Source organism: Bos mutus, chromosome 17 (assembly GCF_027580195.1).
Source record: "Bos mutus isolate GX-2022 chromosome 17, NWIPB_WYAK_1.1, whole genome shotgun sequence".
In the NCBI taxonomy this organism is placed as follows: domain Eukaryota; kingdom Metazoa; phylum Chordata; class Mammalia; order Artiodactyla; family Bovidae; genus Bos; species Bos mutus.
This window is the reverse complement of record NC_091633.1, coordinates 26,227,849-26,254,626: the sequence shown is the minus strand read 5'-3', so window position 1 is coordinate 26,254,626 and position 26,778 is coordinate 26,227,849. Positions and strand designations below refer to the sequence as shown.

Below are 26,778 nucleotides of genomic sequence, written 5' to 3'. Positions count from 1 at the left end.
CAACATAAACTTTGTTCATGGAAGATTTTGAATGAAATGTGTAAATGTACGTGTTGGAATTTAAGTTGACATGAGGGCAATATTAAACCTTATATGTACATGTGTATGTGTGTATATATATATATGGGGCTTCCCTGTTGGCTCAGATGGTAAACAGTCTGCCTGCAATGCAGGAGACTCCGATTTGCTCCCTGGGTCAGGAAGATCTCCAGGAGAAAAGAATGGCTACCCACTCCAGTATTCTTGCCTGGAGAATTCCATGAACAGAGGAGCCTGCAGAGGTGGGCTGCAGTCCATGGGGTTGCAAAGAGTCAGACATGACTGAGCAGCTTAACACTTCATGTCACTTCATATGTGTATATACACTTCTATGTATAAATGTAAATATATATGGAGCATACGCCCTTATACTCCTGTATATAGTGTGTGTGGCATAAAGTCAGCTACATGAAACAGTACTCACAGAAGGAAAGAAATATTCCAAGCAGTATAGCAACAGTGGGACTATGGGAATTTTCGTTTTCTTCTCTAAAATATATTTTCAAGTTTTCTACAAGGAGCAGATATTAGAGTAACAATTTGGAGAAATATATAAAAGAATAAGCACCAGAGGGGACAGACTGTGACATAAATAGAAGCTTATACTTACTACAGTGTTCAGTACCACAAGCAGAAGGGGGCAGGTATGAGGAGACCCTTATGAGGGACTGCAGAAGTTAATGCAGTTTTTTAAGAAGATAAAATTTACTCAAGAGGGAGGGGATACACACACACACACGCATATATATAAAATTATGACTGATTATCACATTGTTGTACGGCAGAAACCAAAGCATCATTGTTAAGCAGTTTTCCTCCAATTAAAAACAGAAAAAAAGAACACACACATACACAAAAAAAGAACATAAAATTCAGTGTAAAATAAAGCCAGTGGTTCCAGTTAGGTGTGTGGGGGTGCTTGCCCGCCTCTTGTGATGGTGAATAATGTCCTCTGAGACTTTTCAAGTGTGTGAGGCTCACACTTGGTCACTCATGGGTCGATGGGCCATTGAGTCCAGCTGACTGCCCTGTGAAGGCAAAGCCTTCGTACCAGAGCATCTTGGGATTCACATCACAGTCATGTCCTCCCTCCCATGGAGATTGCATTCAGGATCTGTTGTGGCAGGAGTGGTCCTCTGATGGGCCTGTTTGCTGGTTTCCTGGGTTATGTAAGGAGCACTGGGAAGTCCATCTGGGTACCAGATTCATCCTCCATATCGCCAGCAGCCTTTGGAAGATTTAGCTTGAGGAACTTTGCCATAAAAATGTGTGCGGAGCTGAGGTGCCGTGAATTTGCAGTTGGGGTGGGGATGGGGCAGGTTCACTCCTTTCTGATTTGGGGGCGCCCGTTGCCACTCATGGTCCCGAAAAGGAGAACTGGTAGTCTGGCTACTGCCAGCTTTTGTTTTCATGAAGGAGACCAGTGAGACAGTTAGACCAATCTGAGTATTTTTGTCATTACTGCTACTGTTGCTACTGCTAAGTCACTTCAGTCGTGTCCGACTCTGTGCGACCCCATAGACGGCAGCCTACCAGGCTCCCCGTCCCTGGGATTCTCCAGGCAAGAACACTGGAGTGGGTTGCCATTTCCTTCTCCAATGCATGAAAGTGAAAAGTGAAAGTGAAGTCGCTCAGTCTAAAATCTAAAGATTTTAGAGTACCTTGGACTTTTAGGATTGTTCTATGCCAGATGTGTTAATCTCTACTAGAAAAATCGATATGTCAATGTATTCTTAGCTTCGTTGCATTGTTTCCTTTCAGAAGTCTGTTAGTATTGCATTGTATTGACTCATCTAATTCAAAATATGTTTAGTTGAAACTGGCTAGTATGTTGAAATGTGTGAATGAGTAAGTTAACTCTGCGTCACTTTCCAATGCTTTACTATTCACTGCTGCAGATTATGTCTGCTGGTGGACAGAAAACCAGGTAATGTGCTTTTCTCCCCTGATGCTTCAATGGGTTCACCTCTCTTTACATTTTTTTGCTCATTAATCTAGTCAATTTAATGGGAGACATAAGCTATTCCTAGTTTACTGGTATTTTAAAGAAATGACAAATATTGTCTACCCATTAGAAAAGAGGTCACTCTTGGGACGTCGTATGTTTGTGCGTAATAGTAAGTGTTAGCTTAGCCTAAAGCCAGCTGCCTCTCACTCACTGTGCCCATTTTAAGAGAGTGTTCCTATATTAAAGCACATCTCAAAGCCTACTTGATATGCCTTTAATTGTCAGCATTGTTGCCCATCCCTTTTAGTTCTTTTTGTAATGTAAGTTGGAATTTGATTACTTTTCATATTGGCACATTTATAATGGTCTCATCTTTTTGTAAATGTGAAAAATACTTCAGTGTCCATTCCATGCACATTACGTTCCTGTGGAAACTTTACTGCTGCTCTGTGACTGTCTTAAGAGGCACAGTTAGGTCATTTGAAAGTGTCCTCTAAGTTTGAAACTTTTCGTTTTAAGGGTGAAATGATCAACAACATAGAAAAAAATGTTATGAATGCTGCAGACTATGTAGAACATGCAAAAGAAGAAACGAAGAAAGCTATTAAATATCAAAGCAAAGCAAGAAGGGTGAGTTTGGTCTTTCAGAGTTGAAGTACGTTTTCCTCTGGATTTGGTTTCGCGTGGTCATACACTGATGCAAGCCTACTTTAAATGTATTCCGGGAAATAAAAACGTCTTACATTAATCTTGCATTTGAAAACTGAAGTAATTCTTTTTGCTGAAACGTTTGAAGTGTATCAGATAAGTTATGTTGACGGTGAACCCTGTCAGTTCTAAGTAATGATAACCCTTACTTAGGGTTGCCAAAGTTGGCCCCACCTCCCTTTCCTTGGTTGAATGGGTTTCAGTTCCACAGTTCTCTGTTTCTTGGGTCATTATTTGGAGGGACATATAAAACTCATGGGACTGGAAATTCTCCTAAAAATCATTGGTTACACAATTTATGCAGTGAACACTTTATTCGTTAGGTTATTTGCTAATCCTTTGGATTGGAGGAAAGAGAATTGCTTGACCATGGACCTCAGATGTTATGTAGCACTCCCCATGAAGCTTTGTAGAGGAGTTTTAGTATCTTCATAGTGAAAGCTTTCTAAGGAAACAGCAAAGCTACAGAGTTCAGTTCTGATTCAGGGACTGGAGAACTGTGTGTCTCTCCATGGGACCTGGCCCACCACTTGTTGGTTTCTTTCTCCCCAGTGTAGACGAGAGCGACACAGGGCCCCAGACCCCCACTTCAGTGCCTGTCCCCCTCCCTCCTCCTGGCAGAGGCCTTTCTCGGTGCCTGTCGGGAGATTTCCATGCGATGTCATAAAGGCCTAGTAAAGAGGGAGTTTCAGAATGTTCAGGAAAAACGAAGAGTCAGATTCACCTGTGACAATGGTCCATAGATGTTCTCAAATATGAGGCACATCAGGGCTTTCATGTCAGCCTGCAGAGCATCTCACCCTGCTTTCTCTTCGGAATATCTGTGTATTAATTATCTTTGAGATGTAAGACATGGTTTCTTACATTATTCTGTGTTACCAGATTTTGAAATATTGAGCCTTAAACTAAAGTGAGGTGGTGAGGTCCGGGTGTGACGTGCTCTGGTTCAGGCACAGAACGGACTTACACTTTAAAGCAGTCACTAAAAAAGGACAGGTCCCATCCTTTCTCCATGACCTGAACAGCAGGTCAGTGAACGTTTCCATGAGACATTCCCATCTCATCCTGATCTGGCAGAGAAGGCCTCGCTCTAGCAGGTGGCTGGGTCAGTATATTACCTGGAGTGGCCACTGGTCAGAACCTGAGGCTCATTTCGAAATTCATCACAACTTCTCCAACTCAAGGCCTGACATCTGAAACCACCCACAGCTTGTTCATCTCTAACTCTGCTGTTGGGTGTGTGGTCCTTGAGATGTTGGCCGTCCCCTCTCGTGGTGTCCTGGTTCCATTCCCAGGGCAGCCGGTTAACCCCTGAGAGACTGGATGACGCTAGTGGAATGATCTGTTTTATTTGGGGTGACAGTTAAGTGAAGGACTTACCTGCCAATCGCAAACAAACAAGAAGAAAAGTGTAGGGGCTTAGGTCACTGATTTCCTCATTCACTGACCTGGCCACACAGCTCTCTATACATGAAAAAATAAATCAGCTGTATGTCTCAGTTCATTAGAAACTTATCAAAAGAATGTGGTCATGTGCTTTCTCATTGATAAAACCTAATATTTCAAGTTCTATAATAGTATATCTCCAAATAGTCTGACCTCATTAAATTAAAAATCCCTCTTTTGGACAACTTTGAAAATTGTCAAACAGTTAATCGATGGCCCATAATTTAGATTTTAAAACACATTCCAATGGATTATTTGATTTTTAAATGAATGATATCTTCTAATACGGCAATGTGGAATTAACCATGATATAATCAGCTTGCTTTTCTTTGACAGAAAAAGTGGATAATTGTGGCTGTGTCACTGGTTCTGTTGGCTGTGATTGCTCTAATTATTGGTTTATCAGTTGGCAAGTGATGATGTGGATAACGGCAGCATGCATGTCTCTGCCAGCACGGCAGTAAGTAACTAATCAACTAATCTGCTTACCCACTCGCCCAATTAGCTAATAGTGGTGCTCGCCCAATCCAGAAATACTGGAAAGTAACAAAAGCCTGCCAGCGGAGTGTTTGCCTGACTTCTGAATTCAGGTCTCTAGTCATCGTGTGCTGAGAATAAGCATTTGCTGGGTTGCTGTCCATTTCTAAACCAGGGTTGTCTTCCTGCTGTTTTCTGAAACCTCTGGATTTGTTTAGATGTGATAGTAGGGGTGGCAACAGCTCCTGACTCTTCAGGCTTTTGTTTTTGATCCAGGAAGATGCTTCCTCCTTATTGAAGCCCTTCTTTAGTGGAATAACTTTAGTAATGAGGATTAATTCTCAATGAAAAAACTAACATTTAATAATTTGTCTCATAAGTTTTAATTCTTAGAATAAGTGCAACAACTGAACGTGCTTTGTGAGCTGTATTTATTTGCTCACCATTTTACTATGGAATTAGAGGGAATGGGACGAAAGCTGTGAAGAACACTCAGTGGAACCAAGAGACTTTGTCTCACTTGTTTCCACTGGCATCATTGAGCTTGTTTTAAATGTGTCCACATTAAAATGAAAACTTATACTGAGTAGCATGGCTGTTAATTCTCAATTTAATGGGTTTGGAATACAAAAAATACTCAAAAGATATTCTCAATTTAAAGGGTTTGGAATACAAAAGATACTCAAAAGATATTATTTATTTATAGCACCTTTATTTTTATTCACTGCATGAGTGTCACCTTTCAGCAAACTTTGGGAGATTTGTGCTTTTCGTCTCTTTATGCATTTGGAATCATCCTTCTTTCAACTCTTAAGCTAGCATGCTGTCTGGTTTCTCAGAGTTGGACATACTAATTGTTTATTTTTAAATGTTTGTTTGGCATAATCATTGGAATTTATTGTATCTAGATTGTGACAACTAGTCCTTGATGAATTAATTATTTTATTGTGAGAGCAGCTGCTGGCTTGATAAACACTTAGTGCTGTATTAAAGAAGAGGTTTTCTTGGTGTAAGCATCTCTGCGCTGAGCACGCAGTTGGCAGGTGAGGCTCCTGACATTCACGGAAGCATGGGCTTGCACTCGGAAGCTCCAGGATGTTGAGTTTGTTAGCAAGCCATTTTTTTCAGGAGGCAGAAGGAGCTCTGAGCACTCTTTTCATCAGGCAGGACGTTTATGTATCTCTCCATGCTTTCCTGTTACCTTTGCTGAACTAAAGATACATGTGATTGTCCTTCACTAATAATAATGTATTTAAAAACTATTTTTAGAATTCTTTATGAACTGTGTATAAACTCTGCATTTTCTTAGCTTTTCCTAGTGGCCATCATATGGTTAGTTGGATGTGTTTCCGCTAAAGATAAACAGAATCTGAGATCAGATGCTGTGACGATGCCGTTGAACGAGGGCAGGCTCCTCCCAGCGTGGTTCTGGGGAGCCCCAGGCTTGCTCTGTGCCCTGGGCCTGGGGGGCTGCTGTACCTTCATGCCTTTAAGCACGTGTGAACACAAAACACATCAGAGTGCTTACCAACAATTTTTTTTTTTTTTTTAATACAAATGCAGTGCTTGGTGTCTTTAACTATGCTTTTGAAAAACTAATTTATTCTTTCGGCAAGTAGTTCAGCACAGCCTTCTCTGGGCCTGTAGGCACCATGTGGAGGGAATCTTGGTCCCCGTAACCTTGCAGCAAGGGCCAGATGCCTGGCTTTCTATCCGAGGACATGGCTGAGAGGGCACGTGGCCGTGATTTAGGTGTAGTAGGAGGCAGCTTGACTCGGGGTGTGCATGGGCCACCAAGGAGAAGTCCAGGCATTTGACTGGAGCTGTGAGCAGGATGTTGGACGAGAATGGTCGTTCCATCTGTGGTATTAAGGGTGCAGGAACCCAGTCATGGTAGGATTCAGGAGGCATTTCCAAAAGCCAGATGTGCAAGCACACACCCATGTATGGTACCCAGAGACCTGGCAGATGCCTGGATGGCAGCGAGATGCAGAGCCGCCTGGTGGCTGAGGGTAACGGGCATATGGAGCAGTTTCTGGAGCTGAAGCGTGGTGCTGATGGGAAGGAAGGTGTGATAGACCAGAAGGAAAAGGTGTGTCTAGAAAGATGTTGAGAGAGGCTTGCAGGAAGACACACGAGGAGATGCCAGGATGGTTGGGACCAAGGCCTTGCTTTCCAGGAAATGTGCATAATATTAATAAGTGACCTGAAATTTGAGGGTGTGATGTCCTGCAGGCAGTGGTCCCTAGGTTCTGAGTAATTGACAGGGAAGTTTCCTGAGGGGCCTGGCCATGCTTGCCTTCATATATCATGCAGTGACTGATGGCGTTCTCGGCACTGACCAGTTTCGGCAGGTGTGATTTCTCAGGTGAAAGTGTGCCATGTGTTTGGTAACCGTGATTTAAAATGACACATCTCTGCTGTTTACCAAGAGAACTCGAAGTCAGGCGGTGTGATATGCCTCTCATCTTTGTGAATTCCTCACCTTCTCCCATAGATGGTATTCCTAGAGAGACTAGATTTCTCAAGCCAGAGGTTGTTTAGCTTTTCAAGCATCCTGTGCAAGGATGCTTGTTAACTGGAAGCAAAAAGTTAAATGTTGTGTTGCCTTCCTCTGAGCCAAGGATGCAATAGAAGACTGAGTTAATGGTGTGTTGATTTTTTACATGCGTCTTACCTCAATGTAAAAAAAAAAAGCATAAATAAGATTTTTTTCAGCAAATGAGAAATAAATCCATTTAAAATGATAAGATGTACAATGCATCCAAGAAACAATAGTTGGGATTTTACTGTGATCAATAGAAAGTGTTCGTTAAGAACCCACATAGTGTCAAGTAGACATTGTGTTTTACCTCCAGGAGTCAATGGTTATTGTTTTAATAATATGTATTTTAAATTACTAAATTCACTTAATTTAATGTATATGTGTCTGTAACTTTGTGCTGTGCCTCTGGAACTTCCCTTCCCCACTCCTCCCTTTTCTATGACCTGTAGGGGTTCTTTCTTGATGATGGATTTTAAACCATCTCAAATTCCAAAAGAATTTTGTTAGGAAATGACATCATTGATTTCTTTCCTTTGCTATCTTGCAAATTAATAAATGTTTTTCTTTATCTTGCAGAAAATGATGTTCATTATTATCTGTGTAGTTATTTTGCTTGTGATCCTTGGAATTATCCTAGCAACAACATTGTCATAGCAACCGTATCCCAAGAGCCATTTGTCCTTGGAGTCAGACCACATCTGCAGCAAATCAGCATCCTCCCATTTCATGAATGAATCCTAGACATTGTGACATGTGGCATTGAGTGCTGATATTTTATTAGTGAATTCAAGGAGAGAGCACAACAGAATGTATTGTTCAGTGGAAAAAACAGAATGGATGTGATGTGTTAACCCAGACATCCTTGGACTCTAAATAACACAGCACAAACATTTAACAATGTGAGACTTGTTTCAATGGCCTTAAAATAAGGAATCATTGAAATTTTCAATTTTTTTTTATATATTTCAGTGTTAAAAATATGTATGTGAATTAGGAATATCTTATGTTATGAAGTTAGTAGATTTCAGGTCTGAGACTTTCTTCCCTCTCCCAGCTAACATGCTCATTAAGAGACGTTTTTGTACTATGTTTCACTCATGTCTGTTTATGTTTGCAAAAATTATTTTTATTATCACAGAGCTGTTTTGTAAGATATCTATAAGTTTAAATGTTTATAAATTAATTGTTTAATATATTAACATCTTAATTTACTCCAATTTTATGTATTAACTATTGCCTTTTAAAAGAAGTAGGAAAGAAACGTCATGATATCAGAGCCATCTTTGCACAGTTGTTTACACAGTTTGCCATCGGCATAGAAAACATTGGTTGCGAAGTACCCCAAAAAGCCTTTCTAGTTCCTTCTGTTGAAATTGATTTATAAGGTTCAAATCTGCCCAGTACCCTCCAGGAAAAGCTCGATTATTGTACTCAGCTTCCTCTCTACCTGTTCCATTACCCAAGATAATAAATTAGTTACTGCAATGTAAAGACAATGGTCTCTGCTTTCATTCTTTACAAAATAAGGTTTGTGTTTCCCTGTTCACACTAATAATGTCTGAATTTAAGGTGGTGATAAAATCAAATTTTAAACTCAAGGGGATCATTCCCAGACATTAAGTCATTCTTACATGTACAGATCACCTGAATGTTCTTGTTACATACTTACTATTCTGCTGAACTTTAAAAGTTAATTCTCAAAGTTTACAGGAATCTGTAATTAACATTTGTATTACTTCTTAATTTTTTAAAATTATAATATGCTTTATATTTAGACTGTAAAATGTGCGAAATCTTACTAGCAAATGGGCATCTATATGATAGCAAGTAAAACTTTAAATGAATATGTGAAGGATATTAAAAATATAGTTATCTCTTGTTACTTCTGTATGTGATTGTGTAAGCTCGTGACTGTAATTTAACATTGTCTGGCTTGAAAACTAATATATAGACACGCCTGATTGCAAGCTGTAAGTGTGAATTACAGAACCGTTTAGAAGCTGTGCTCCCTCTTGAATACAGTTACGAATTTCACGCGTTCATACTTTATACATCTGACTGCTTAGCTCAGAGTCAAGTCTGTATGTGTGCATTTTATTTTCTTGCTGGTCATCACTGTGCAGTCAGGATTCCTTTAGGAGTCTTCTGGCTCCATCATACATGTTTCTTAAATCTTTAGCCCGTCAGTGGGACAGGCTCCCTGGTGCTGCTTATGTTGATGGCATGACTTGTCCTGAGGGAATTTAACTATGCAGAGATCATGCTTGTGTCAGGGTGACTTTTGTACATCCATTGTCCATATGATTCCAGAGATCATGCTTGTGTCAGGGTGACTTTTGTACAGCCGTTGTCCATATGATGATGTGCACGCGTGGAGACACTTCATGCTCCCCACGTGTCCCGCTGTCGCTTCAAGTGAAGTCTTTTTAGCCCCCACTCCTCATAGCAATTCCTCTTGTATCTCTTCAAGACATTCTTCCTGGATTTGAAACACCTACTGAATCTAAGTTATGAAACCGCTTCTTGATTTCTACTTAAGGTGTTTAAGTTGTTCACCAGGTAACCCATTTTGTATGTCTAAGCCTCATGTACCTATTTGACATCGGATTTTTAAAAATACATATACAGGTTCACTTGTTACTTTTTAAATCATTTCTTGAAATGTCATGTTTACATTAAAAAAAAACAAAAAAAACTCAAGAGAACCCAAAAAAGAAATATTTTACTTTCTGCCTTGTTCATTTCTGGAAAGATTTGGGGGGAGATATTTTATTGCATATCCATAAATAAATTGTTAAAAGAATATTACCTGTGGCTGTTATTATGTGTAATGATACAATGTAAGTTAATAATTTTAGGTGTTTTTGGTAAGTTTTTGATTATTTGGTGTTACCAACTTCTGTGGTTTGGCTGTCACATATTAAGAAACCCACCTGGTTTCTTGCTGTTGACAACAGATGCTAATTTAGGGAATTTGGCTTTGCATGCTTCTGCCAATTGGACATGTTTGCATTGATAGTTATTAACAGGGCACCCCCCTCCACTTTCTTATTAACTGGAATTTCCCTAATCCATAATCCTTACTGAATTCTAATCATGTGGGAAAGTGGTGTTCAAAATCTGGCATGTAATAGAAAGAAAAATAAGCTAGTTCTGGAGAACATCAGTTCATGAAGGTTGGACACCTCTCCACCCCCACTCGTGTATTACCTCTAACCTTCTCTCTTTCTTTCCTTTCAACCTGCAGTCTTGACAAGCACACTTAGTAATTTAGTGCCTTGGTTTATATTTTTTAAAGACTATGAAGTTTATCGCCTGAGTTTCTTAGGTTCACACCCTGGGGAGTTTCCCAGGGAGGCTGAGGAGGAGGCAGCCCCCCAACTTCCCTCAGAGGTTTGTCTGGGGTTCCACAGGGCACGATCACCACCCACCTGCCCGCTGCACCTTCGAGTTGAGAGAGAGATCTTCCTGAGGTTCGGACACCCACGCTGCTCCAAGGTCTCCACACCAGCTCTGTCAAGGGGTGTCCTTGAAACGGCTCCCACAGTGGACATGGGGGTGCTGGGGGGTGGGCAGAGCAGACATCCAAGGACAGGGCTGGGTTGCTGGGCCTCCGATGCCCGGGGGCCACCTTGTGGGTCAATGAGCAGTCGCATCCTTTCCAGGACCTCTTCCAACAGTTTTAGTTAATTTCTTCAATAAATCTAAGCTCACATCCTTTCAAGAGTTTAAATGGTGGGGCCCGCAGGTCACGGGGCTTGGGTTGGAAGAGCCTGGGTCACAGGAGGGACCCTGGGGGGCTCAGGGGTCAGGGTTGCCCAGGGATTTTGTCCCAGTTGTGGGTTGGGGCCTGGGGCTCCACGGAGATCAGGGGGGCCTGGGTAAGGGTAGGGGGGAAGGCCAGGAGTCAGTCTGCATCTTCTCATGGCAATGACTCGTGTGCTTGGCAAGGACCCCCTGTGACAGCTGAGGCCTCCCCAGCCATGTGTCCCCCCCCGCCCCCTCTTTCTAGGTTACTATTTCAGTGAACACAGCAGCACACCCCCCACCCATCTCCCCCTCCTCCCCCTCCCCTACACGAAGGAGAACATCAGTGAGAAGAATCGACTCCAGAGGGAAACAAGTCCAGAACCAGCCTCTGGAGGGCAGCTGAGCAAAGCCTGGGGCTTTGCTTGGTTTTAAAGTGTGAAACCAACACGGTACGCACAGGACACAGTCTTGACCTCATCCAACCCTGGTTCCCGCCTTTGTTAAGATCCAGTGTTCGGTGTGGATGAGACAGCACATTTTGGGGTTTCAGTGCAGCAGGAGCTCTGTAGAGGCATCCCATGTCCTAGCCGCAGTCAGGGTGAAGATGTGCCCGTGTTTCCAGAGAGAGTGCCGTATGGACAGCGAGCCATTTTGTTTTCCTTTGAGGCAACATCAGTTGTCATCTTCTGACTCACATCTCCTGAATGAGCAGATGCCTAAACCAGGAAGATGGTTACAGGTCCGGTTGTGGGAAGGGGGTAAGTTCCAGAAAAAGGTGGCATGATCAAGGGCAGGGCCGTGCGTTAGTAGGTTCAGCCTGCAAGCCTGGGACTTATGTCGACTGCAAAAAAAAAAAAAAAGCACACGACCTGAAAGTTGAGAATGATGTTTTATTTGGTGGCTTTACCGAGGATGTAAGCTGGGTACAGCCTCTTAGATCGCTCTGAGGGACTGCTCCAAAGAGGTCGGGGAGCAGCCAGGATGTATATGAGTTTTTGCTAAAAAACATGTAGTCCAATGCTGAAAGGTTAATGCTCATTACAAAACCAGACATGTCAATGATCTTAGTGATTTTCTAGGGATGGGAAGATGAAAGAGTCGGGGCTCAGTGAAATTATTCCTTTAATATGCACCTTAACTATCTAGGGCCAGTATCCTGCTTTTCTCCATCCGAGTCCCCTCAGGCTGAGTGGCTGATGACGACTGTGGGCAACATTCATTGTTTACTAGAGTGGCAGGCAATATGTATTTTTAACTGACACATAGTTGATGTATGATGTTCCATTAGTTTCTGCTGTACAGCAAAGTGACTTAGTATATGCACATATATACATTTTTTAAAAAATATTCTTTCACATTATGGTTTCTCAAGGATATTGACTGTAGTTGCCTGTGCCGCACAGCAGGACCTTGTTGTTTATCCATCTTATATACACTAGTTTGCATCTGCTGACCCCATGCTTGCAGTCCCTCCTTCCCCAGACCCTCCGCCTTGGCCGCCACAAGTCTCTCTATGTGAGTCTGTTTCTGTTTTGTGGATTGTTGGTGTCATATTTCAGATTCCACATGTAAGTGATGTCATACTGTATTTGTCTGACTTACTTTGTAAGATAATCTCTAGTTGCATCCATGTTTCTGCAAATGACAGTATTTCATTCTTTTTAAGGGCTGAGTATCTTCCATTGTCGGAGAAGGCAGTGGCACCCACTCCAGTACGCTTGCCTGGAAAGTCCCATGGACGGAGGAGCCTGGTGGGCTGCAGTCCATGGGGTCGCTAGGAGTCGGACACGACTGAGCGACTTCCTTTCACTTTTCACTTTCATGCATTGGAGAAGGAAATGGCAACCCACTCCAGTGTTCTTGCCTGGAGAATCCCAGGGACGGGGGAGCCTGGTGGGCTGCTGTCTGTGGGGTCGCACAGAGTCGGACACGACTGAAGCGACTTAGCAGCAGCAGCAGTCTTCGATTGTATGCCAGTACCACATCTTTATCCAGTCTTCTGTCCATGAATACTTAGCTTGTTTCCACATCTTGGCTATTGCTGTGAACATAGGGGTGCCTGTATCATTTTGAATTAAAGTTTTCTCTGGATAATATGCCCAGGAGTGGGATTGCAGAATCATATGGTAATTCCATTTTTAGTTTTTTGAGGAACCTGCATGCTGTTCTCCACAGTGGCTGCACCAACAGTGTAGGAGGGTTCCCTTTTCCCCACACCTCATCCAGCATTTTTCATTTGTAGACTTCAATGATAGCCATTTTGACTGGTGTGAGGTGATACTTTGCTGTGGTTTTGATTTGCATTTCTCTAATAATTAGTGACATTGAGCATCTTTCATGTGCCTGTTGGCCATCTGTATGTCTTCCTTGGAGAAATGTCCGTTAGTAGGGATGTTTTTATCAGAAAGCTGTGTCTGATATAAACTGGAGATCCCTGGATAAATAAATAGAAGTGCTTGCCACAGGACCCAGGAAACTGGGGGTGGCTCTGATGCTTTGGTTGAAGGGCAACTGCTAAGAGGTTTCTGTCCTCAGGAGACCAGTGTTCCACAGTGAACAGCTTCCTGTGGCCACAGCTGCTTTGTTCAAAATATGGTGACATGCTTCACGCACACCCACTTGATGCTCGTCAGAAGTCCTTCCTCCGGTAGTCAGATTGCAAAGCAGAGTAGTGAGCAGAGTATTTTGGGCAACATCTCCGCAGAGGTAACATCAGCCATGCAGACATCCTCTTTTTGGGGAGAGGTCTCCCGCAGATCTAACCTCACAGCAGAATTTCCCTGTCCAGTTCCTGGGACCGTGACGTGTGGAATTGGGATGATCCCTGCAGCTGTGGGCATCTCCGGGGCTGTTCAGACTGGGCACTTTTCATGAACAGACACAATCCGCCAAAAAGTGAGTGCTTGCAGCAGTCAGACCACCCACCATGCCACCCACAGGGGAGAATTTGCCCACTTCCTCCACCTCTAAGAGGATGTGCCTTCCTGTTGGGTTGTCATTTTTTCATGATGCAGAACAGAGTCAGGGCAATGGGTGGAGAGAAGGGAAGAGACAGGAAGAGAGGGGGAGGGGCTTGCGTGCTGAGCTGATTCTAGCACATTCCATGGGAAGGAAAACTAGGGTGAAACTGGTGAAGAAACAAGGTAGAAAACAGACCCAGAGGCTGCTGCAGTAGTTGAACGGGAGAGTAAACCAAGAAAGAGGGACTGACAATTTCTGGAAGCTGGGTGCTAGGAAGGCTGCCAAAATCGTGACTCCCTGTCCACCGATGCCGAATAGAAATATGGAGACAGCATTTGGAGGAAATATGAGTGGCTTTTTTCTTTTTGCCAGGCAAGGGGGAGAACACAGCAGGCTGGCGCCTCAAGAACTGTGTCCCCCTCTCTGGGGAATAGGGAGAGGTTTTTATATCCTCATGAAGGTTTTGCATTTTTTTTTTTTTCTTTTTCAAGATTTCAAAACAACCACAGCTAGCATCGGGCAACTCAGCAGCCGGGTCTGGTATCCCTGAAGTTATCAGCCCGTGACTTTCTGAAATGCAGAATGCTACAAGAGAGGGTAGGGGGAGAAGGATGCCAGGTGCGGTGTATAATCTAAATGGAGTCAGAGTAATTAGCTTTATGATGGACAAGTCCAGCTACAAGTGTGTGTTAGTAGTAGTACTAACCAAGATTGCATAATTCTTCCAGGGCTGTTTGGCTGCTGCTGCTGCTGCTGCTAAGTCGCTTCAGTCGTGTCCGACTCTGTGCGACCCCACAGACGGCAGCCTACCAGGCTCCCTTGTCCCTGGGATTCTCCAGGCAAGAACACTGGAGTGGGTTGCCATTTCCTTCTCCAATGCATGAAAGTGAAAAGTGAAAGTGAAGTCGCTCAGTCGTGTCTGACTCTTAGCGACCCCATGGACTGCAGCCTACCAGGCTCCTCTGTCCATGGGATTTTCCAGGCAAGAGTACTGGAGTGGGGTGCCATTGCCTTCTCTGACTGTTTGGCTGGTATGTGCCAAAGGCTGTTCACTCAATTCTGTTTTTTCTGTAACAGAAAGGATATTTTCCAGAGGAGGTGGGCTGGGGTGGGGAGTCAGTGAGAGGTTTCTAAGCGTGGAGAATTGGGTTCAGAAGGAAAGAAGATGCTCACAGGAATAGCCACAATGTCTCCAAATCTGAAACTCTTCCAGAATAAACAGTAGATTTAACAAGTAATTCAACAAGATTGTTATGGTTTATGAATGAAATGCCTGAAATCTTTTTCTAGAAGCATGACTAAAGATTGGTATTCCTTTTTATTCTGCCTGGTTCATGAGGAGCATCTTCCACGAGGGCCCTGGCACCCACACAGGTTGCACTAGGCTAGGCTAAGTCCCTTCAGTCATGTCCAGCTCTTTGTGACCCTATAGACCAAAGCCCGCCAGGCTCCTCTGTCCATGGGGTTCTTCAGGCGAGAATACTGGAGTGGGTTGCTGTGTCCTCCTCCAGGGGACCTTCTGAACCCAGGGATTGAACCCACATCTCTGACGTCTCTTGCATTGGCAGGTGGGTTCTTTACCAATAGGGCCGCCTGGGAAGCCCTAGGTTACACTTAATTCTCTGAATTCACAGAACAGTTAATGCATTTCTTTTTCTATGATTTGCCACACTTGACTTTATATTTGCATTGTGGAAGAATGAATGAACTGATTTAAGGATAAACCCCAAGGCCTAGGGACACATGCAGGGGGACTGGGGAGTGGGGCTGTGGGGTGTACATCCCAGTCTCCTCACTGCAGCACATCCTACTCATCTTTTTACCCCCGTGATACCTGGGGGAGGTCCCCCAAGGAGTCAGCAGAACCATGATAGTCTGGGCAGAGCCGTGATAATTATCCATCTCCCAGCTACAGAGGGGATTGATAATCTATTGATAGTCTATGACCATTGCTTGTAAGCAAGATTCACCAAGGTCTTTGTGACCCTCCAAGGGATGGTTTATTTATTTGCAAAGAAGAAAGGGGCAATGGGGGGCAGGCAGTGCCTTCTAATCCCACTCCCCTCACCCTGCTAGGACCCTCATTTGTTTAAAATCCTGCTTGCTTACTCTCTGATGCATTTCTCTCTCTCTCTCTTTTTTGCATTGTTTATTTATTTGGCTGTACCTGGTCTCCGCTGTGGCATTCGAACTCTTAGTTGGGTCATGTGGGATCTAGTTCCCTGATCAGGGATCAAACCCAGGCCTCCTGCATTGGGAGCTTGGAGTCCCAGCCACTGGACCAACAGGAAGTCCCTCTTTGGATATATTTCTGATTAATGAAGGTTGATGCATCTGTAGGAAAGGAACAGTTCAGAGAAATAAACATCAGTGTAACCTGTGGTCCTCATTTGAGCAAAATCAAAGGTAAATGTTTTTGAGCTAATCAGATAAATTTGACTATGGAGTGCCTGTGAGATGATGATTAATTTTGTTGGATGTGACACAGACATGGTATTATGTTAATTACAAGTCTGTGTCAGTTTTAGAAAAGCAAATGAACCTATTGACACAGAAGAAACAGATTCGTGGACACAGAGAACAGACTTATGGTTGCCAAGGGATTGGGAGGAGGGAAGGACTGGGTGTTCGGGGCTAGCAGGTGCAAACTATTATATAGGATGGATCAACAACAAGGTCCTCCTTCTGTATAGTACAGGGAACTATATTCAGTGTCTATGGAACCCTAATGGAAAAGAATATGGAAAATACATACATATATATATATGTATTACTGAATCAGTTTGCTTTAGAGCAGAAATTAACATTGTAAATCAATTATACTTCAGTAAAAAAGACAGCAAACAAAAAAAGAGCACAGAGAACATCCTCTTCTCCACCTCTTCAAAGGACTGACAGCCTGAGTGTCAATGCCTGGGCAGTATCTTGTCTTGCAAGACATCAAAGGGGGAGGGAAACCCTTAGGCTTGTGAAATGAAAATATCTCCCACCGCATCAATAAACAAGAAATGTCACTACCATCAGCGATTTCTGGCCTCCAAATGTGAATGGGGGCTACCCAAACTGCGATCCAGCAGATGCTTCCACCCCTCACAGTGATTGCTGAGGAGCTGGTGAACAAGCAGCCTTGCAAGAAGCAAGGTGAACAAGGAAACATGATTGGCCCCAGGTAGCTGAGGTGCATAGGAAAGAAGTGAATTCAGGGAGCCCAGAGGCTTCCATCTTCCCATACATAGAATGCTAAATTCCTTCACTTGATACCTGATCTTTGATGTTCACTGCCTGCTCCCCTTGTTGCAGACTTGTGTATAGCCTCCTGCCTCCTTGAAGCAGTTTTCTCAGAGTTACTGAGATGTTGTCTCCCGGGCTTGGAGTCCTAAACATTCCCACCAAATAAAATAACTCTCTACTTTCAGGTTGTAAACAGGCCTCTCTTAACCTCTTGCTGTCTTGTACTTTCTCTCCCATTGAGTTCTTAAAAAAAAAAATCCAAGTATGATTGTTCTCAGTTTGGGAGGAATTCCTGGTTTGGGCACACATAGACATCAGAATCATGCCTGTGAATAGATGGGCTTTCTACGTAAATGCATTAATATGGGCTCAGCTCAGGGAACTGACCCAGGACACCCTGAAACACAGCATCTGAGTCTCATCACTCTCCTCCCCAGTTCCATGAAAGCCCACTCAGGCGGGGTCTGAATTAAGTGTTGGCTCCCTAGGGCTGCATGAGGGGCCACTGGACAGGATTTCCTGTGACAGAGAAATGTATCTTTGCCTTTACAACATTGTATTAGTCTCTGGTGAACCACAAAATAATTCAGGTATACATAGATACGTATGTATATATTCTTTTTCATATTCTTCTCCGTTAGAGTTTACTATAACACACAGTTCCCTACACTACACAGTAAGATCCTTGTTTATCTATTTTATATATAGTAGTGTCTATCTGCTAATCCTAAACTCCTAATTTATCCCTCCTGCCAAGTCCCTTTTGGTAACCATAATTTTTTTTTATGTCTGTGAATCTATTTGTTTTTCATAAATAAATTTGTGTCATTTATTTAGATTCTGTATATGAATGATATCATATGATATTTGTCTTATCTGAAATACTGTGATCGTTTCTAGTCCGCCCATGTTGCTGCATTATTTCATCCTTTTTATGGCTGAGTAATATTCCATCATAATATCCATTCCTCTTTTGATGGACACTTAGGTTACTTCCATATCTTGACTATTGTGAATAGTGCTTCTATGAATATAAAGTTGCATGTGTCTTTTCAAATTAAGAGTTTTCTCTGGATATACGCCCAGGAATGGGATTACTGGTGAAAACCCAACCTCTTTTCTTTACATATAGTGTATACATATTGCATGTGTATGTATAGGTACACATTTATGTGTATGGTATTATGTTTGTGTATGTATACATGTGTATTTATATGTATGTATATGCATATATATGTTTATATGTATGTATATGCTTATGTGTATATGTATATATATATATGTTTTCTTCTTACAGTAGGAACTGGTTTAAAACTTCTTGGTCTCTGAATCTTCCCACATATTTGTAGCTACACGTGACACCCAACATTTTCCCCTGTCCTGAGTCTTTCTGGAGGCACCACCCGGGTCTGTCTCACCATAATTGGAGGTATTTGGAAGATCTTTCCCAGGCACCTTGAAATTCCCTCACAATCTCTCTGGGAATCACCTTTCAGAGGCCACGTCTCCCGTCCTCACTCTGGGTTAGGGATGCACATGGGCCTGAAGACCTCGGGAGAGAGCTGTAAACCACCGAGAGCAGTGGGACCCGGGTGAGGCCAGTGGATGGGCGCAGACCCTACTTGGAGGAGTCTGCACACACTCACTCCTGCCTGCAGGGCCACCGTCCTGGCCTTCATGGTGCAAGTCCCTTTTGCTTCTCTCTGTGGCCATTGTCATGTCGCCAGTTCCCATTACCCAGCACCCAGGACTGTGCCAGGAACAAAACATGTGCTGCCTGATGGCAAAGAGCCCATCGCCCGATGTGCAGCAGTCAAAACATGAGCCCCGAGGTTTGCGACAAAGAAAGGGTGTGTTTGCAAGGCAGCTAAATGAGGGGACAAAAGAACAGGTCTCAGATCCTCCTCCCGGAAGGTGAGGGACTGGAGCACTTAAGGAATGAAGAATAAAGCAGCTGGGTGGTACCAGGTGTGGGGAGTGTGGGGAAAGGTGATTGAAAAGATGGGCATCGTCGTGGTTCTGTGCAGGCAAAGCTAAGCAACGTTCAAAAACAGATGCTCCTAGCACCATCAGGCTGCCCAGGTGGCTTAGTGGTAAAGGATCAGCCTGCCAAATAGGGACATGGGTTTGATCTCTAGGTCGGGAAGATCCCCTTGAGGAGGAAATGGCAACCCACTGCAGTATTCTTGCCTAGAGAATCCCATGGACAGAAGACCCTGGCAGGCTACAGTCCATGGGGTCACAAAGAATTGGACACAACTGAGCAACTGAACAAGATAGCACAATCTGAGGGCAGAGTTTTCAGCCCTCGCTGTCAAAAGGTCACAAAGCGACACTCACACATGCCCAGTTGGAGGGTGGTTGGTTCTAGCCAGTCTTAACCAGATTCAGCTCGAAATTGAACACAGCTGACTCCAAATTCCTGGGGCACCATTCAGGGCAGCATCTTACTGTTCAGGCTACATGATGTTTGGAGGAGACACATGACCTTGATCGGTGAAGGCAAGTGAAGTGGATTTGATGAATCATTACCCCTGGTTTCAAGCCCAGATAGAGGAAGGCTGTCGGCAGAGACAATGTGCATCCCTTCCGGGACTGAAATGACCAAGGGGGCTGCTTGCTGGTGGTGCTCAGCCAGCAGTATTTCCAACCCTGGCTCTGGACGCAGGGCTGTAGCCCTGGGCAAGGTGGACGGAGCTCCTGCCTTGATCTGGGGGTCCAGAGAGGGAGGCTGACCGTGGGCAAGTCAGCCAGGGCAACACCCTTTCAGAGTGGGACAGAGGCTGTGGGGAAATGGAAACCTGGTGCTGGGAGGGAGAGTGGCCAGGTATGGTGAAGGTCAGAGCCAAGGCCACGCCAGGGCAGGGCTGTCTGAGGACATGACTCACCCCTCTCGGTCATCACAGAGCACCGAGCTGAGCTCCCTGTGCTAAGCTTCCCACCAGCTGGCTATCTTACACGTGGCGGTGTGTGTGTGCTCAGTTGCTTCAGTTGTGTCTGACTCTTTGTGACCCCATGGACTGTAGCCCACCAGCCTCCTCTGTCCATGGAATTTCCCATGAAAGAATACTGGAGTGGGTTGCTATTTCCTTCTCCAGGGGATTTTCCTGACCCAGGTATTGAACCCGTGTCTGCTGCCTAGCAGGTGGATCCTTTATCACTAAGCCATCTGGGAAGCCCCAAACATGCATTAATGTACAATATTTGTTTTTCTCTTTCTGTCTTACTCCATTCTGTTTGACAGTCTCTAGGTCCATCCACATCTCTACAAATGACCCAGTTTTGTTCCTTTTTAATGACTGAGTAATATTCCACTGTCTATATGTACCACATCTTCTTTATCCATTCATTTGTCTACTAGTTTCTTACAGGGCACACTGAGTGTTGGCCATGGTAGGGGATGGCAGACAGCCCCAGGCTTGGGTGCAGGTCCTCTGTCCCTTAAGAAAGGAAGGGAAGCCTATCATGGCCTCAAGGAAGAGCCTGGGAGCTGAGTGAGTTTGCTGAGGGTCCTGGTTGCTGGGTTGCTGTCAGGCCACAGCTTGTTCCACATTTTAGTGATGTCACATAGCCCAGGGGAGTGGTCCCTGCCTGGGGAGGGGGTCATGTGGAATTGTCAGGAGTCCTTTTCGGAATGCTAAAAAACCTATCAGAAATGACATATTTACCTAAGATAAACAGAAATGACTCATTTATTTATCCTTTTAATCAGAGGATTGATATTTATGGGGCTCAGAATTTATAGGTATGATTGTTCTTCATCTCAATTTTCATTATTGCTCATTTCTAACAGGTTAGTATCTTCCATTTTGACTTTATAACACAGGTATTAAGACAGGTGGTTTTTTTTTTTTTTTGAATATGCAAAGGGAGAGGTTTGCTTCTTTAAAGAAAACTGAGGTCTCACAAGGGATGTAAAAGGCCTTTTAAATAAATGAAGATAGACATCATAATTCCGGGTGGAAAGACTCAATATTTCAAGAGTAAATTTTCCTCCAATTAGTTCTGAAAATGTTGCCCAATGTATCTCAAATTCATCTAGGAAGATTAAAAAGGACATTTCTGCCAAAAAAGAAATATAAGGGAAGGATTTCCCATAAATAACGTTGAAGTGTGCTGTGACAAAGTAATAAAATAGATACTGTATTGGTGGCAGGATCAATGAGACCCATGGTGGAGAATAAGGAGCTGCTAAGATATCAATCTGAATGGAACTTTCCAGCAAAGAGTGTTAGCAGAACTTGATAACCTGTTCCTCTCCAACCCTGTGCCAGCCTGAGTCCGCTAGAGTGGACCTTCCTTAGACTGACCCATCCATGAATCAGAGCTAATGATATTAATAATAGTCCCTTCCTTGAGGGGGCAAGGATTGATTTTGAAAATATGAATCCTTTTGAAGGGTGCAGATAGTAAGCATCCAACAAGTGTTCTCTTTTCCACCCTACTTTGAGTTTCTCTCCATCTTGCACAAACTTAAAAAAAAAATACTTTTCTTTAATTTTTAATTTATTTTTAAAAAATTATTTATTTATTTTTGACTGCATGAGGGTTTTTTTCCTCTAGTTGTGGGAGCAGGGCTTACTCTCTGGTTGTGGTGCACGGGTTTCTCATTACGGTGGCTTCTCTTGTTGCAGAGCTCGGGCTCTAGGGCTCAACGGCTCAGCAGTTGCCGTGTATGGAGTTAGTTGCTCTACAGCATATGGGATCTTTCAGGCCCAGGGATCGAACCTGTGTCCCCTGCATTGGCAGGTGGATTCTTATCCACCTGGTCCAGGGAGGTCCCACATGTTGAGGGGCAGCTACCCGTGTGCCACAACTACTGAAGCCTGTCCTCTAGAGCCCAGGCTCTGCCACAAGAGAAGGCACCCCAGTGAGAAGCCTGCACACCACAAGTAGAGAGTAAGCCCTGCTCATTGCAACTAGAGAAAGCCCATGTACAGTAACAAAAGATCCAGTACAACCAAAAATAAATGAATAAAGTTTTTTTAAAAAGAGAGAGAAACTCCCAGGAATTCATGCACTGTCCAGGTCATGGGTCGCTTTCCCATCTCTGTGCCTGCTAAGCTGGCTAGAGAGATGGGATGGTGATGCCACTTGGGCATCCTGGTGCCCAGAGCTGGGGAAACCCCCCAAAATGCACACAGCATATTGGGGGTGCCTTCTCCCTCAAATCAGAAGGCCATTAGTAGAAAAGGGGAAATGCATGCTCAGGAGGAAAAATCAGGAGACCTTCACTAGTGGAACCTCAAAAGCCAGCAGCCTCCTGGGTAAGACTCATGTGGTCACCAGAGGCCCCAAACCCAGAAGGCCCCGCACTAGGGGTTCAACACGCCGCAGTCTCTTTGTCTGTCCTGGGGCAGCCGTGACGAAGCACTGCCGACTAGGCAGCTTAACTAGCAGGAATGAATCCTCTCACAGTGCAGATGCCGCAGGGCTGGCTCCTACTGGGGCCACGAGGGAGACTGTCCTGAGCTTCTCTCCCCTGCCTGCAGATGGCCCATTCCCTCCCCACCCCCATGTTCCCCATGTCTTCATGAGTCTCCTTCCTGCACCCTGTCTGTGCCCAAATTCCCCCGTTTTCATAAGGAGAGCAGTCATGTTGGGTTAGGGGTTCACCCTACTCCAGATTGACCTCATCTTAACTAATTCCATCCACAAGAACCCTATTTGCAAATAATATCAGATTTTGGGGGCCCTGAGTTTTAGGGCTTTGACAGATGAAATCTAGGGAGACAACCTAGCTCATAATGTTTGCCATCTTATAATTTGTAGTCATTTTGTCCTTGAGTGGGTGTCTTGTGGGGTCTGATGGGACAATGGAGTGATTGCTGCGCGCTTGCCGTGCCCTCAGGTGGTCCCTCTGCCTCCTTGGATGGGTTCTCAGGTGGCCACGCCTCACCCTCAACACCCTGCACACCTGTGCGTTCAGTTGTGTCCGACTCTTAGCGACCCCATGGACTGTAGCCCGCCAGGCTCTTCTATCCATGGAATTCTCCAGGCAAGAATGCTGGAGTGGGTAGCCACTCCCTTCTCCAGGGGATATTCCCGACCCAGGGATCGAAGCCAGGTCTCCTGCACTGCAGGCAGATTCTTTAACAACTGAGCTACCAGGGAAGCCTCTGCACACCTGGCCCCTCCCTACCGACCCCCACTCTGTGATGCCCAGCCTGCTGCCCTGTGGCCCCCTGGGGGCTGGGCTGTGCACAGAGTGTCAGGGTCAGGTGCACGCACACTGCAGGGTCTCAGGGGGGCCTGGCAGTGGCTGGAGGGTGAGCCCTCACCTGCCCCCTGTCTGGGTACCAAGTGCACCCCAACATGGAGGATGCCAACATTTAAGGGGTCACCGTCCAGAGTAGGCTGGGTCATTGGGTCCGTGGAAAGGGGGACTGAGTTTCCTGCACCTGGCCAGGTCTAGAGGCTGGTGGAAAGTGGGCTGCGTGCTGAGTCACAGGACAAGACCTCCCAAACCTGTGCAGACCTGTTCTCACCATGAGAGTATTTTCATGTCCCAGGAAGCATGACATTAAATAGCAAATAAAGATGCTCTGATCAACAACAAGGTCCTGTACAGCACAAGAAATATATTCAATATCCTGTGATAAATCATAATGGAAAAGAATATAATAAAGAATGTGTATATGTTGTATAACTGAATCACTTTGCTGGACAGCAGTAATTAGCACAACAATGTATAGCAATGCATGTGCTCAGTCGTGTCTGTTTGTGACCCCATGGACTGTAGCCCACTAGGCTTTTCTGTCCATGGAATTTCCCAGCCAAGAATACTGGAGCAGGTTGACATTTCCTCCTCCAGGGTATCTTCCTGACCCGGGATTGAACTTGAATCTTCTACATCTCCTGCATTGGCAGGTGGGTTCTTTACCCACTAGTGCCACCTGGGAAACCCTATATCCTTTGCTCAGATTCACTGACTGTTTATATTTTGCCTCCATTTCTTTATCATTTTATCTATCTATCTATCTACCAGGGATCAAACCTGTGTCTCCTACAGGTCCAGCATTGTCAAGCCTTATTAAAAAATAATAATCATGAATTAAAAGACTAAAAAATAAGACACCATGATGGGTTGAGAGGGACGCCACACAGGTGGGGCAGTGTTATAATTTAGTGCCTCTAACAGCCAGTTTTTCTGTTCTGCACTTCCATTTCACACTTAGCCCCACACTTCATAGAGAAGCCAGAGGGAGGAGGTGAGATGTCCACATGACAGGTCGTGGGAAGCCACTGAACAGAGAAGCAACACGCAGAAGCTGACGAGGAGCCTGGGTCCTTATGGGGGGACCACGTTGCCCTCTTCCAGACAATGCCGCTGACCTTCTCAGTGATGGCTCTCCCCTTTGAGGTCTCTGTGTATGATCTGTAAAAGCAGAGGCTGGAACCTCTTCTCTGCAGCTGTGGAGGGTCTTGCCAAAGATGAATTCATGGGCTTGGGAGGAAAGGAGAGACACAGATGTGTTTACAAGGAGGCACTGGGCAGAACCAGGGGACCAGCTGGGTATCAGGGATGAAGGACCAGGTGTCTCCATGCTGGGATGGGGTCCTGGCTACGTTGGAGCTGAAAACCCTCCTGGGGATGTATTTTCATTTGAACAGGGAGTTGCTTGGCTTTCTCTCAAAGAAACAAGTCTTGAACAATACACTTCCAGATGACATCACCTGCTTCTTTCACTACCTTCTCCGTTGATGAATAAGCTTGATTGAGTTCAGCTGAATGATTAGTTTTCATAAATTCTGAGACGCGTTTCATTCCATCATTGTCACTCCAACGATGGTATCTTTCCTTGACTCTGCTCTCTTCTCTGGGCCTTAGTCTCTCCACGGGTAAGAAGGATGTTGGGTTACCCAGTGCCTGTGGAGTCGGGGAAACTTCTAGGGTGCTGACACTGTACCCATGGAGGACATGGAGCTGACCCTCTGTGGGGGCGGGGGGTCCATTCCAGGAGGACATGTCACACTCCACATTTGTTGCTTATCTCAAAAGCTGAAGGTACTGAAGCTTCATGACAACACCTGCAGATCAACTTTTTTGACCAAAAGTTACCTTTGGGAAACCTGTTCAAACCATCAATGCCCCGGGAGCAGGCCCATCACGTTGTCCTGGGAAATAACAAGAGGAACTTCTCTTCCAGGGATGTCGAACAGCCACAGCTCATGTGGTCTTAAAAATGCACTTAGGCAGAGAAAGACTAATATCATATGATGCTGCTTATGTGTGGACTTTTTAAAAAATGGCACAAATGAACTAAATTTACCAAACAGAGTCACAGATGCAGAAAACAAAACGTGTGGTTACCGGAGGGAAAGAAGCAGGAATAAATTGGAAGGCTGGAATCGACATATACTCACTACTATATACAAAATAGATAACCAGTGAGAAACTACTATATAGCATAAGCCTCTGGGTCTTCCTGGGTTTTCGCTGCGATTTGCTCTCATGGTCTGCAGAGCCCTGACTGAGCAGCAGGGGGCGCTCTGTCACAATCCCTGAGTCCAGGCTCTTTGCCCAGCTGTGGAATGTGGCTTCTTTTTCTCCTTGGCAACTGTTTTCTTAAAAACCCTGGGTCAATAGAATCTGTGTCAATCAAATCCCATTTCTCGCTGACCTGTGCGACCCTTTAAGAGCTGTTTATCATCGTTTGTGAAGGCGGGCCCCTTCCGACTTCAGGCCTCCAAAGCTCGCAGTACATGAATAATCCGCAGACAATGGTTACCTGTAGGACGGCACCGTGGAAAACATCCCCGCCGCGACCGCTTTTGTAAACTGGAGCCTATTCAGCCCTGTGAAGGATCCCAAGACAGCAGGGGACTCTTTGGTCAATAGGTGGAATAAAACGCTGGGCCAGGGCTTTCATAATCGCGGCCTCCTGAGAAGGCAACGGGAGGGAGTTTCCCACAATGCTTAGTGGCTTCTCCTAATCCTATTGGAAATGGGGAGGGGGGCCATGGGGAAAGGGATACCTAGGTGACCAAAGCAGGAGCCAATGATTTAGTGATGAGCTTGTCCGCAGGCCCTGAGGGGGTCTGAGCCCCTGTGGAATTCCCAACATTCAAGCCACACAAACAAACCACCTGTGCTCCGGACTCACTCTGCCCTGGCCGCTGTCTTGTTAATAATTCTCCCTCGGGGGAAGCTGAGGTCAGCCAGGTGGTGAAAGAGGGTGACCTGGATTCTTCAGTGATATCATGTCCTGAGAGACTGGACCCAGTGCTTGCAGTGCTGATGTGTGATGGGGTTATGTTATTCTTGTGGACTGAGGGGAAGTGGTCTGGAGAAGCAGCAGCGCAGACCATGCTAGCGCTGGGATGCCCCTCAGCCCACCTAAATAAAATAACTCCAGCACATGAGCTGCAGGAGAGGGTTGGAGTGGGGCTGGATGGGGGAGAACTTGAGGCTCTTTTTAAAAATGTAACTACACTTAATTTACAATATCTTGTTAGTATCAGGTGTACAGCCAAGTGATTCAGTTATACGTACATACCTCGTGGCTCAGCTCGTAAAGAATGCGCCTGCAATGCAGGAGACATGGGTTCGATCCCTGGGTTGGGAAGTTCCCCTGGAGAAGGGAAAGGCTACTCACTCCAGTCTTCTGGCCTGGAGAATTCCTTGAACTATATAGTCCATGGGGTCGCAAAGAGTCAGACACGACTGAGT

The 26,778-nt window shown here is 44.8% G+C and overlaps 1 protein-coding gene across 6 annotated transcripts in view; it reads left to right on the top strand.

Annotated features, from left to right (window-relative positions):
- STX2 (syntaxin 2) overlaps positions 1-26,778 on the top strand; it is a 76,517-nt gene that overhangs the window by 33,591 nt on the left and 16,148 nt on the right. For 2 of the 6 annotated variants that reach the window (XM_070386336.1, XM_070386335.1), the window contains exon 9: positions 2,507-2,617. The exons of 2 other annotated variants lie outside the window; for them this stretch is intronic. In XM_070386336.1, the coding sequence (XP_070242437.1) occupies positions 2,507-2,617 (111 nt within the window). Of the gene's footprint in view, positions 1-2,506; positions 2,618-4,477; positions 4,602-7,739; positions 9,967-26,778 lie in introns of those variants that run through there. 2 more of the 6 variants (XM_070386337.1, XM_070386338.1) reach the window with 2 other exon arrangements.